Below are 12424 nucleotides of genomic sequence, written 5' to 3'. Positions count from 1 at the left end.
CACCTGTCCTTCCTTCCCACTTCCCTAACACTTTTTTTGAAGTAGCATAAAGGTACGTTTTTCCAAAAGTCCAAACACTGATTTTGTGTTTCTCCAAATTTTTACTATTCCTTTTCTTCTCTGAAGTGACTTGAGCAGTCGAACGTTGCTAAGAAAACAGAGACAAAAGTAGGAAGTGAAGTTTGGAGTGTTTCCGGTTTCCCATGGGGTACGTCACACCTGTCACAGGACCCTGCACATCCTCAGGGGGCAGGTCTGTCCTCGAATGCACTGACAGATAATGGCCAGTCAGTGCGGTTATTTCTTCAGAACAGCTCCTTCTATTGTTCAGAAAATGCTTCTGTCACAGCTCTGATTTTAACCCTTTAACGATTACCACCATTTTCAGCCCCTCTTATAGAAGCTCGTGTCTGAGATGCCCAAATCTGCCTCCTCTTTTGTGTTGTCTGTGAAGACTAGTCAACAGGACCCCCGCACACAAGTGTGACACAGGCATCTGGACAAGGACAATAGTGAGTGAGCTCGTACAGGACACAGGTCGGAGCTCCAGGAGTTGGCTGTAGAGGCTACTTATTTCCTTCTGCCCAACCCATGTCTATACCCTTTGCTTCGATCCCTATTCCTAGAATAATATGGATCCCCGTGCCCACATTGTGAGTATGCCCGAGAACCTTCATTTCTGCTGCTGTTATCAGCCCTGAGTGTGGAAAGCCTGTTTCCCTGACCTTATTCACTCCACATCTTCCTGAGTGTTCAAATGGCCTTAACTCATATGAAAAGCACCTCAACCTCATGCAAAAAAAAATGCAAATTAAAGCTAAGCAATCACATGCCCTCTTCAGATGAGCAAAGACACAGGAAGCAGACAACACAGCCTGCAGGAAGGGCTGGGATGAGGGTGGTCCTGGACCAGGAGTAGGTGCACCCTCCCTGGAAGACAAACTAAACCACTTCTAGGAACTGTCTGGACATTCTTGCTCATTTACAGGGGTGTTTGCTACAGCTGTGTTTGCAGCAGCAAGACTAGAAACTACAGAAACGCCCCCAGTAGAAGGCTGACTCAGTGAGTTATGAGCCCATCACACCGAGGAAAACTACAGTGCCACTGAGCAAACACACGGATAGGAAATGATCTCTAACATACAAAGTCAAAGCACAACACACACAACAGAATGGGTAGTGCGTGCTGCCGCTTGTAGGAAAACGCAATGGCCATGCGCACAGACACATGTGCGCAGACACATGTGCACAGACACATGTGCACACACAGACATGTGTGCACGCAGACACATTTACTCTGAGGATCTCTTAGAGAGAGTCAAACAAGAAACACATAAACCAACAGTTTCTGGAAAAGGGAAGGGGATTTGAGCTTAGAGAAAAGCTCACTTTGTACTGTCTGCCCCTTGGCCTTGCTTCAATGAAGTCTTACCATTTGCATGTAGTACTTTGACAAAAGCAGCTAAAAATTTTTCACTAATATGTCAACAAGATAACATTGTGACATTGAAACTGTCAACTGTTGCTTGGGACAGGGTCCACCCCACCTTGCAATCTCTGACAGGTGGCCCACCCAGGAAGTGAGGCCTGGCCCCCAAGCTATGGCTCTCTGGGCAAGAGTTTCCTCATCAGAAAAATGACCTAAGCCATCTCTTAAGTCTGTTTTCTGGCACAAAATACCTATAATCTTTCATTTAAACCAATTTTCTGTTCCTAAGCAGCAGTGGCAGAGTAGTGATGGGCTCTAGAATGTTCTCTAAAGCACATCTCAAGGCTCTTAAGCCATCCATTCAAAATAATTTTACACTGAAGCATCCCTTAAATATGTTCAGAGCAGAGTTTATTGAACATAACACAGAGACTACTAGTACAAAAGTTTGTGCCTGGGCAGGGCAGGCTTCTTCGGGCTGCCACGGAACATGTGAGAGCACGCTGTGCATGTCTCTTTGGATTTGGACACAGTGGAAATACATCTCCTTCCCTCTGGCAAATGCCACGTTAGCCAGAAAACCTCCAACCGATTACATATCAAATAACCAGAATGTATGACGGTGGAGAATCCTTTCCTGCACCAACTTTTAAAATGAATCCCATGTCCAAATAGGATATTCAACTTAAAATACATCAAAGAAAAAATATGCAATCTAAAGCATTCTAAGACATCCTTAAAACACTAAATTCCCCAAATGTTAATGTACATTGAAGTCACAATGAAAACACGCTGCGGAGATCTCTCCAGACAGACAAAAAGATGTAAAGCAGGGAGGACAGCAGGACGTAATAAAATACTTCTTGACTCAAAGAGGAGAGGGGAGGCGAAGGGAACATTTAAATAGATCATTCTGAGTTTCTTATAGGAAATTCCAAATGGCAGTTTATAAACGGTCTTTAAAGAGAAAACACTACCAACAGATATGAGAGCAAAATGCATTTTTCTAGTCTATGTATAAGCTTGGATCACCTTATTGCTTACAAATGAAAACCAAAAACCAATCACTCCCATTGATTAATTTCTTGGCATCTCCCACGGTAATTAACAGAGAAGGTGAACTGATAAATGTTTGCTGAATGAGTAAGTAAATGAGGAAAAGCAAGAAGCTGTTCTTGTCCACGTGGTCTCAGAATTAGACAATCAATTCTGATCTTTGATTCCAAGTAAAAGGGTCAATGGGGAAAAAAATTTCTAAATGAATGCTGGAGAGGGTAGCAGCTGAAATTAGTTTACTTCTGAAATCCTAAAGAAAGATGGGAATGCAGGCAAAAAGAACCAGCCCTTTGGGTGTTACATGGAAAGCCATCACATCAAGGTGAGCAACACGCAAGCTCATTGATCATCAGCTTCAACTGCGAAAGGCGATGCGTCCTTGTTAGCACGAAGCCTTAATGAAATTGTGTTAAGATGGCTGATTTGTCTCCCCTGGTCTGTGTTTACTGAAGGGAAACAGAAAATAAAGGGTAATCCGTTTGGTTTCAGCCAGACCTGGCTTTGGATACCAGTGAAACGAAGCTCGGGAGCCACAGTCCCACCTGAGCAGCCCCATCTGCAGCTGCCCCACCTGAGCAGCCCGGGGGGCTCCTGCCGCTCATCAGAATGCAAGCGGGACAGCGAGCCAGCCTCAGGACAGCACTCACATCCATTAGCCAAATGATTAAATATACATCAACCCCCAAGGATAATAAAGTAATTGTAACGGGGCATTGTTACAGGATCAATGTTTCCGGGTTTAAAAATAAACATTAGCATTTATCTAGTAGCAGAAAACTATTATCCCCCCGTACTGTTTTATTCAACTGACATCTTTTAATCAAAGCAATCCATATCGTGGCAGCATTCCAAGGTATCATAATTGCAAATATTTATGGCAAGTGAGATAATAGCTATATTTTTGTTGCTAGCTTTGTCTTCCTTTCCTACGGATCGGATGCCAACATTTTCTAATGAATTAATTCCATTAAGAAAAAAATCCGAAGTAATTACATTAATGGGGAAGCCTCTCATCCACCTCCATGGTTTCACTTTTAACTATGATGCACAGCCGTGCATGTGAGCACACGTCTTCTAAATTTTTTCAAAATATCTCTGTAATGAAAATAAATTAAAACAAAACCTTATTTGTCAGTGGTGTCAAGCAACCCCTCAAAGGAAGGTCTGAGTCTCTCGACCTGAGCTGGGGGTGGCCTTATGCGCCCCAACTAATGGTCTCAGAGGCTGTCTGCTGCTGGTGGGACTCGGATAAGGAGCAGGGTTTGGGAATCTGGCCTGAGATCTACTTTCCCAGCCTCACAGGTTTGCCTCCGGGCCAATGCTCCGGATCAGGCCTGCTATTACTGGCTCCCATTGGCGATTTCCCGGAGAAATGCAACCTGATTCGGGAGAGCGGAGACCAGCAGCTGGCTGTTTCCTAACCCTGGCAGGCCTCTCCTGTGACGCCCATTCTAATGAGCTGTCCTGGCTCCCAGTTAATTTGGGCCACCACCCTCCTCCCTCCCTCCCTCCCTCCCTCCCTCCCAAGACAGACTGCTCATTTGCTTCCTTGAAGCCCCAGACTCATTTCCAGGAGCACGTGGCAGAGGCTGCAGGCACTGGGAAGATGGAAACGCATTTCTTCACTGTCTGACATGTGTTCAAGTTCCAAAACCAAAAACCATCAGAAGGAAAGTCCTGATTCTACCCACTTTCTCGTAAAGCAACTACGTAAGGTATGAGGGCGGCAGATGCATAAAGGTGTATACCGCCAGTGCGAGATGGGGAGTTAGCTCACCACAGCCTTCCCTGAGGTCACCTGTGTGACTCTGAGGTTGAGACAATGTCCCAGTGATTCAGGCCCTTCACATGGGGTACAGGGGGGCCCCAAGGGCCTGATCGGATCTGCATACTATGAACCGTAGTCACCCACATACTCTTCAGGCTAGGATTAAGTCCTACTCCATTTCAGCAACAGCAGGACTCCTAACTTTTGATTCATTCCATAGTTTTACTGCGCCTTCTCTAGCCAGATGGGCTCAAAGGAAAGGGGGAGGGGAGGCTGCTCTGGGATCCAAGGCCATTGCCAACTCAGTCTCAGAGGTCAAGGTCATTCCAGTGTTCAGGTGACTTTGCAGCCCATGTCGCATTTTTCTCCTTACGTTTCTCTTGTAAACCGAGAATTTCACAAACACACCAGAAAAAAAACACACTCAAAAAAAAAAACTTTGTAAATGGGCCAGTTCTCTAGAAAAGGAACCAAAAATGACAAATGGTATTACATTTTGGCATAGATTCAGAGTTTGCAAATACAGAGATTTGTGTGTGCAAACAATATAGGCACCATTGGAAAAATGGGAAGCTACTTACATATGATACATGTCACACACACATACACACACACACACACACACACACGGCTTGTTTTCAAATTAATTTGAAAGGCTATTTAGCTCTGAGCTATCACTGCCTTCAGTTCTGTCTGACTCGCCACCGTCAGCACTGGTATCTCTCAATAGCAATTCTGTTCCTAGAATTTGTTTGAAAGCGTTTAGGTTTACACGGATCACTGGAGGTTCTTCATTTTCCCCCTTTTGTGTTATGCAGGTATAAGCCATCTCTCTAGGCATAAACTGTCCACTGGTAAAAATCAATTTTGATTTTATCAGTATTTATTACTGCTGGTGCCAGCAGTTTAGAAAGACTAATGAGGGAAAACATGCAAACTAGGAGAGAAAAAATTAAAGCCGGGTCCTCACACCTACAAATTTTAGTCTGCTCTCTTCAAGAGGTATTTTTGTATCGTGCCAAGGGAGCTTAAATTATCCATTTAAAAATGCGATCAATAAAAATTTATGGCACTCTGTTACTGCTTACATCTCAGTACTTGCGAACTGCATGGTGGGTATTTCTAAAACAAGGGCACCAGGCTCTGAGGTGCTACGGAACCAGTGGCCAACCTGCCTGCAGTGCCCAGCTCCGTTCCTGGCCAGCACCCCAACCAACGTCAGCCTCGTTCTGTGACCGTTTATTTCGATTTTCTGACTCCCACCCTCGCCGGATAGAACAGAACATGTGATAGGACCGTGCACATCCACATCTCTGCCTTATTCTCGGTTTTCCCTTTCCAGAAAAGGCCCCCGAAATGTGCGTTTCTCCAGGGCCAACCTCTTGAGTGTTACGGCTCTTAAAGTGGCCCCTAAACCTTAGCAGAGCTGGCTCCCTCACACATTCTCTTGTGACACATTCTTTACTGACCAGGCCAATTCAGAGAACAGCCAATCTCCCTGCCACTACCCTCACTGCGGAATTCCCTTCTCCCACTCAGCCAAAAAGTCCCACAAAGTAACGTGTTCCCCAAGTTCGAACCTCTAAGAGGGAGATTTTACAGGATGTTTAATTAGAAAAAAGAGACAACTCTGGATTTAAAATTTTGATTTTTAGCTACAAAATGCCTATACTCTTAAGAAGCTGAATACCTGCTTCCAGATGTCCACGAAATGCTGTCACGTTCAAAGACCCAAAACAGAGGCTTCCCAGGCACTCTAAGAACTTAGTCACCCTAGGGAGGCACCAGCAAACTGCAGCCTCAAAGGCCAAATCCAACAAACTGCTTTTGTGAATAAAGCTTTATTGGAACACACAGCCATGTCCTTTAAGAGCAAGTATGCAGCCCCTGCTCCAGAGCCACGGGACATTTTCGGCCTTCCTAACCACTCCAATTCCCTCCAAGGTACGGCACGGGAGGCAAAAGGACTAGTCTGCTGTGGGCCCACACCTGACACATTTCAGTCCACATGCCTCGCAGCTCACTCCCAGGACCCACATGGGAAAACTACGGAGACTCCTTTACAACGGGCAGCCTTCCATGGCTGCCTGCTCAGTGCAACTGGTGCGACAGGTGCAGGACATACTCAGGACACGGAGTGACCTTATTGTGAAGACAGCAAGTTACTGACTAACCAGACTCCCGCTTTCCAGGCTAGGTCCTGACCAGATCACCAGAGCCAGAACCTCGGGCCATGCTGCCCAGCCAGACTCGGGGGAAGAGGACTCGGGGTATATGGCTTCTAAGAACTGTCTTCCTGTTGATGAATCTGTCTTTTATACCCACTCACACACTAGAGCCATCTCAGTGCACCTCCCTCTAGTCTCTTCTGCAGGGCTCCTCAACCCAGAGGGAAGGTTTCTTTGCCCTGAGAGGCAGGCAAAGCAATGGAAGGGCAAGGGAGACCGGGGCTTACGATGTTCAGCAATTTTATTTTTATATTTGCAGTTGAAGCCAACACCCCAAATGTGTGTGTGTGTGTGTGTGTGTAATTAAACATATATTTTCTCATGGGTATGGTACATTTTAAAATCAACCTTCCAATGACAAAATAATAATGATTATGATAAAAATAATAATTCCTCACATATAGCAAATGTGACAAAATGACAAAAGAACTCTGGATTTTGGGGATTTATTTTACTTTTTTTCTTTTTAAGATGCTACATAGTCAAACAGAATTGGGTTGGTCTTTTACGGCATAAAATGATTCCACAGTCAAACTCTCAGTTACCACGTGCTAGATGGACTACCTGCAGAGCCCCTCACGCAACCCTCCCTGCCCCGGCGGCTGACTCCCTCGCCTAACCCTCTGCTGCCTAACTCACTGCCCGATCCCCAGCTGGACCTGTAAGGTCGGATCAGGACCAGGCTTGGGGTTCCTGTGCTGGAAGTGTGAGTGCTGGCTGAGGGGTGGGCAGTGAGAGAGCAATATAAAAGATCGGCTGCTCTTCTCCATTAAAAAGGGTACAATCAAGTTTACTGTTGCTACTACAAATTTTCCTCCCTCTGATAGTTAATTTTTTACACAGAAAAATACTTCCTGGCTGCTGTTCTCCAACATTCAAATGAACCACACGTCTGTATATGCGTATGCAGAGTCCACAGCCCTCTGGCCATATGCCAGCTTCAACTGCGGCATTATGTAGCACAGGTGATTTTTAGGCCACAGCATTAACTATAATCTTGTGACAAGAAAACATGAGATGAAATACATTAGATAAGTTAAATATGCATTAAACATCTCCGAATACAGTTCAATCACACGACGTGAACCAACAGGAATTTAGCTTGGTCCCTTTAAGAGAACAAAGCACTGGCTTTTCCTTCCAAAGTATGGGCCAGTCGGTGCCCATGCCCACCCGTGTCCAGCACCCTGCCCATGCCGCCACAGCACAATTCTCCTCGGCGGCTGACTCTGCTCATCAGTCCCAAGGAACTGATGGCCCAGGCATCACACGGACAAGAAGCCTGGGAGCGAGCGAGCAGCGTGGGCTAACTGTGGAGGGATGGTATTCCCACCACGCTGGGCTCTGGCTCCCAGGCCGGCACCCAGGCAAGGAAGAGAGTCGTGTTTTCAGAGAGGTAACCAGCGACATGGACCAAGGCTACGGATGTTTAAAATGACATTTACAACATGCCATTACCATTTAATCATGGCTTCCTTTATCATTAACAAAGATCATTCTTTTCCCCATCATGTATTATGCATTTGTATCTTTCTAAAAGATTGTTACATTGTGTTACATTTGTGTATGGGTGCACTCGCAGGCGCAGGAAGGGGTAATTTAAAAGGCAAGACCTGTGAGATGTCATCATACATAATTTCTTTTTATACATGGTTATGGTAAATTTAAATCCCATGATATGGCGGATCCATCAATCCAATCGACCCCCCTCCACATGCTGCCTCTACAAGGCGATCTTCCCTATGATGACACCGACGATGAAGAACAGGACTACCAGCGCGAGCAGCCGGGTGCTGAGGCCCTCCTCCTTCCCTGCCGTGGCCAATGAAGGAATGGGGCTGTTGCTCTGCGCCGTCTTCCTCATCCGAAGTCCATCTTCTTCCTGAGGGAGCAAATGCACGTTTCAGACAATCCACACACCAGAAGCAGAGTCAGCTGTACAGTTTAGCAGGGGGCTTTCATACCCACACTCAGACCCCATGATGTGGTCCAACTTCCTCATTTTGAAGCCTAGGAGGGGGCTGATTTGAGGACACTAAAAAATATCAGAAGCCCCTCTTTTCTTCCATCCATCCTACACATTTTTGCACCACAAATCCAAGCAGGGCACACCTTGGTTCCCCATGATTTATAGAAAAAAGTTCTTAAGATGGTCTAGTCTGGACACACCCACTTTTTTGGCCATGTCTCCCAGCTGCTCTTCTTCACCTACATCCAACCCCAACCCCTCTGTCCTTCCTTCCTCTATTGAACAGGCTTCCCTAATGAAGTCATCAGTTTTTGAAATAATAGGTACCTCTCAAGACAGGAATATAAAAATCGCAAGAAACTTGGAAGCAGGGGACCTGGAAGTTTTCCAATGCAGAGCTGTGTACAGGTATTTGATGAGTTACATGTAGACTGCTGGATTCTCATTATTCAAATAACATGAATTTGGAATATTAAAATGTGACTCAACTTGATACATGCATCTCAAATATTTTCTACTTGGTGCATGGATTTTCCATTGAAGAGGCAACATTGCTTTTCCTATATATAAAGGTACCTGGCTACATTCCTCCACCAACAGGTGTGCAAGGAAATGGCCCTTCTTCCTCCTTCCCTGTCCCAGGCCAGCCCTACATCCCTACACAGGACACACACCAAAGCCTTCCTATCTGCCACACAGCCATACTCTGCAGCTAGAACTCTGGCAAATGACCCATCTGTTCATCCCAGGACTCACAAACCAGCTGCACTTTCTCTTCTTCTTTTCCTTCTATTCCTTCACATCCACCTAGTGCCTATCAGGTCCTGAAGACAAGCAGCAGCCAGCCCACCAAGCCGACTCTCCATGTACCTGTGGAACTGCTTGTCACTCTATGTCAAAGTTTGTGCCTATGTCTCTCTGTTCTCAGGTAACTTCTCAAGGGCAGGACTGCTCTCATTTGTACCCACAGTGCTGGGTGCACGGTAGGGCCGGAAATTTGTTGGCCAAATAAAAGAATGAAAAAACACAAAACAAGAAATCAGTGTCTGGCAGGATAAAGAATCTTCTAATGTCAAGATTGGCCTGATAATATTTTAAAGATATTCTGCTCATGGGACATAGCCAATATCGATGCACAGTGTGATAAATGACCAGTGTTATTCGATTAACTTAAAAAAAATGGGCACAGCAAAATACAGCGTTTATTTTATTGGGTTTATATAGAAGCTATTTCTACCTATTTATCACTTTAAATGGCACAGAACTCTGTTTCTAAAGAGAAATATACTCAAGAAGAAGCTTTAGGCGTATCTTAGATTTTTAGCCAAAGAGTAAAAAGTCAGCTTCCTAATTTATTCCACGGCATGAGGCCAATGAAGACTTCTTCAGGAAAAGAAGACAGTGCCGCTTCCCAGGCACTGACAGTTTTAGACCGACCACACTGTCAGAATAAAAGAGAAGAGTCGGCGGAAATGAATTTGTTACGAGAACCGAGTGCTGTGGTAGTTAGAGAGCGAAAACCTATTACATGCTTGGGTGGCACAACCAAGATGAAGGGAATAGGTCAGCCTCAAAATTTAAGCTGCAACAAAAGTTCCTCTGATCAAATGATCAGAAGTGTTTTCTTCACTACTGTGTCTAGAACAGACACACTTTTAAAGCTGGAAGGGGCTGCAGAGGTATTTTGGGAAAGAGGTCCAGGAGATGCTGTGATTAACACACACTAGACTCAGAGCTAGTTCAAGTCTGACTAGTTGTTTCCACACCACCACAGGCCTCCGAGGCGAGAGCAGTGCCCCGCCTCCTTCCTCTACCACCCAGTGTAGCCTGACCCTCCAGCACCACTGCCAGCCATCTTGCCCATGGCTGGACACGGGTTTCTCCTTCCACAATCTCCACCTACTCTGACAACTCCAACCTCATCGCCATGCTCATAGTGTAACAAGGGCTTTATGTTCAGATTCATTTAGAATCTTCAAAAGTCAGAATTATGCCTGCGTTAAAATGGAGGTCGGTATCTACTCTCTTCAAAAAGAGATTCTCCTCCAGTGGGGATGAAATGGGATTTGAAAATGTAAATTCCACATAACCACTGCTGCTTTATTTTTTATGTCTTATATTCATTTTACACTAATGGAAGGTGAGAGGGGTTTTGTTTTTTGTTTGTTTGTTTGTTTTTAACACCAGGGGACAAGAGTTTAAATAGACACAGGTTCTTGATGGGGGAAGGGGAAGTTCAAGGCCTTTTTGAGAAACTGATGAAAGCTATGGAATTTCTCCCTGGGAGAAAAGTGTGCAAACACAAACAAGCCTACAAATTCAGGGGTTCATCAACTTCCCTCCCCAAGATCCTAGGGAAGAAGCCCCCTTTCTCAGATTATCAGAAAAGGAAATGCTGTTACCTTGAACTGTCTGTTCTCTTCCCGCAGCCTCTGGACTTCACCTTGCAGCCTCTTACATTCTTCCATCACCTTCTTAACTTCAGTATCATCCAAAGAAGAGCTCAGAGATTTAGACACCGTTGATGTTTCTGTCTTTGATGCAGTTGTGGATATAATTTTATTTATTTCTACATCATGCTGTTCAGAAATAAATGAAAGCCCAAGTGTCACCAACTATGTAATAAAGGACTTTTTTATGCAAAGTAAAGTAGCTCTCAGCAACACCACACATGGCAGCCTTTTATCCACACTGCAAGATGTCACGTTTATTTAAAAATGGATCACTTCATCTAGTATCTTAATATTAATAATCTAAAGCAACTGGGCCCCAGAAATTATGGAGAAGGGCAAATAACAAAGTCCAGCCGAGACTAATGCTTCAGAGGAGGAGGAAAAGTCTGTATGTACTGTACCATCAGACTCCCACCATGCAAAAATTAGCATGCGGTAATTGTACAAGCACAGGAACTCTTATCCACAAATTACTGTCACCGTGAAGATCTGAACATCCTAGGACTGGACACAGAGGGCATTTAGTTCATAAACTTAGAGCTTGGAAGCTGGGATGAAGGTGGAATGAGTGCAGTGTCTGCAATATTTCAATCTGGGAAAGCTACATGTGCCCCCCTCCCCATTTCCATGTGTTATGGCATCATCTTGAGACTGACTAGGGATGTGTCAGTGGCGGGGGGAGGGGGGGGATTTCACTGGTAACCCAATCATTATTTAGTACAGGGGTCCTCAAACTACGGCTCGCGGGGCACATGCAAATACAAATATTGTATTTGTTCCCGTTTTGTTTTTTTACTTCAAAATAAGATATGTGCAGTGTGCATAGGAATTTGTTCATAGTTTTTTTTTAAACTATAGTCCGGCCCTCCAACGGTCTGAGGGACAGTGAACTGGCCCCCTGTTTAAAAAGTTTGAGGACCCCTGGCGTAGAGGCTTAGGTGTACTGAGGAGAGCTGTCCTGGGTGGTGGGGTTCCAAGTAGTAATCTAGAACTACTCATCTAGCTCTACTGACCTATCTAGCTCCAACCTTTATTTTCCAGATGAGAAGAGTGAGGCCCTATAAGGCAAGGCCCCAATCTACAGAGCTAATGTATCACAGAGCTAGAGCTAGGGCCAGAATACAGGTCTCATAACTTCCAAAACTGACCTTCCCAGGACATAATGTGCAATTCAAAGAAACAGAGTAATGGTCATGTCAGTGACTGTGCAGAAAGAACATACTAAGTAGTTCTGGCACAGATCCAGAGTATTCCTGGGTGTCATTATGGTAATGTTCTCAGAAGGTCTCAGCTATTAACAACCAAGGTAGCTAATACTCTGCCTATGCTTCAAATTGTGTTTTTAATACAATTTAAGTTTTTCTGACTAGGTTGAAGGGATTCCATATTAGCATTTCAGTCTTCTGCCTTCAACTGGAATCAAGTAAGGGCCATGCCAGGCCAATCCCTTGGTTTTACACAAAGAGAAAAGTGAGCGGAAGCCTGAGAGAAGCCGTTCCTTGGATTCACCCCTCAGACAGC

General features: G+C 44.9%; 1 protein-coding gene across 2 annotated transcripts in view; it reads right to left on the bottom strand.

The window, feature by feature from the left end:
- Positions 1-6911: 6911 nt before the first annotated feature.
- Positions 6912-12424, bottom strand: part of VAPB (VAMP (vesicle-associated membrane protein)-associated protein B and C) — a 42805-nt gene continuing 37292 nt past the window's right edge. For both annotated transcript variants that reach the window (XM_014528808.1, XM_014528807.1), the window contains exons 5-6: positions 10853-11029; positions 6912-8363 (exon numbers count right to left, since the gene is read on the bottom strand). In XM_014528808.1, the coding sequence (XP_014384294.1) occupies positions 8205-8363; positions 10853-11029 (336 nt within the window). In that variant the 3' untranslated portion in view covers positions 6912-8204. The remainder of the gene's footprint in view (positions 8364-10852; positions 11030-12424) is intronic.

This window comes from Myotis brandtii, unplaced genomic scaffold (genome assembly GCF_000412655.1).
Source record: "Myotis brandtii unplaced genomic scaffold, ASM41265v1 scaffold653, whole genome shotgun sequence".
Taxonomy (NCBI): Eukaryota; Metazoa; Chordata; class Mammalia; order Chiroptera; family Vespertilionidae; genus Myotis; species Myotis brandtii.
Note: the sequence above shows the minus strand (reverse complement) of the source record. Positions and strands in the feature narration are given on the sequence as shown.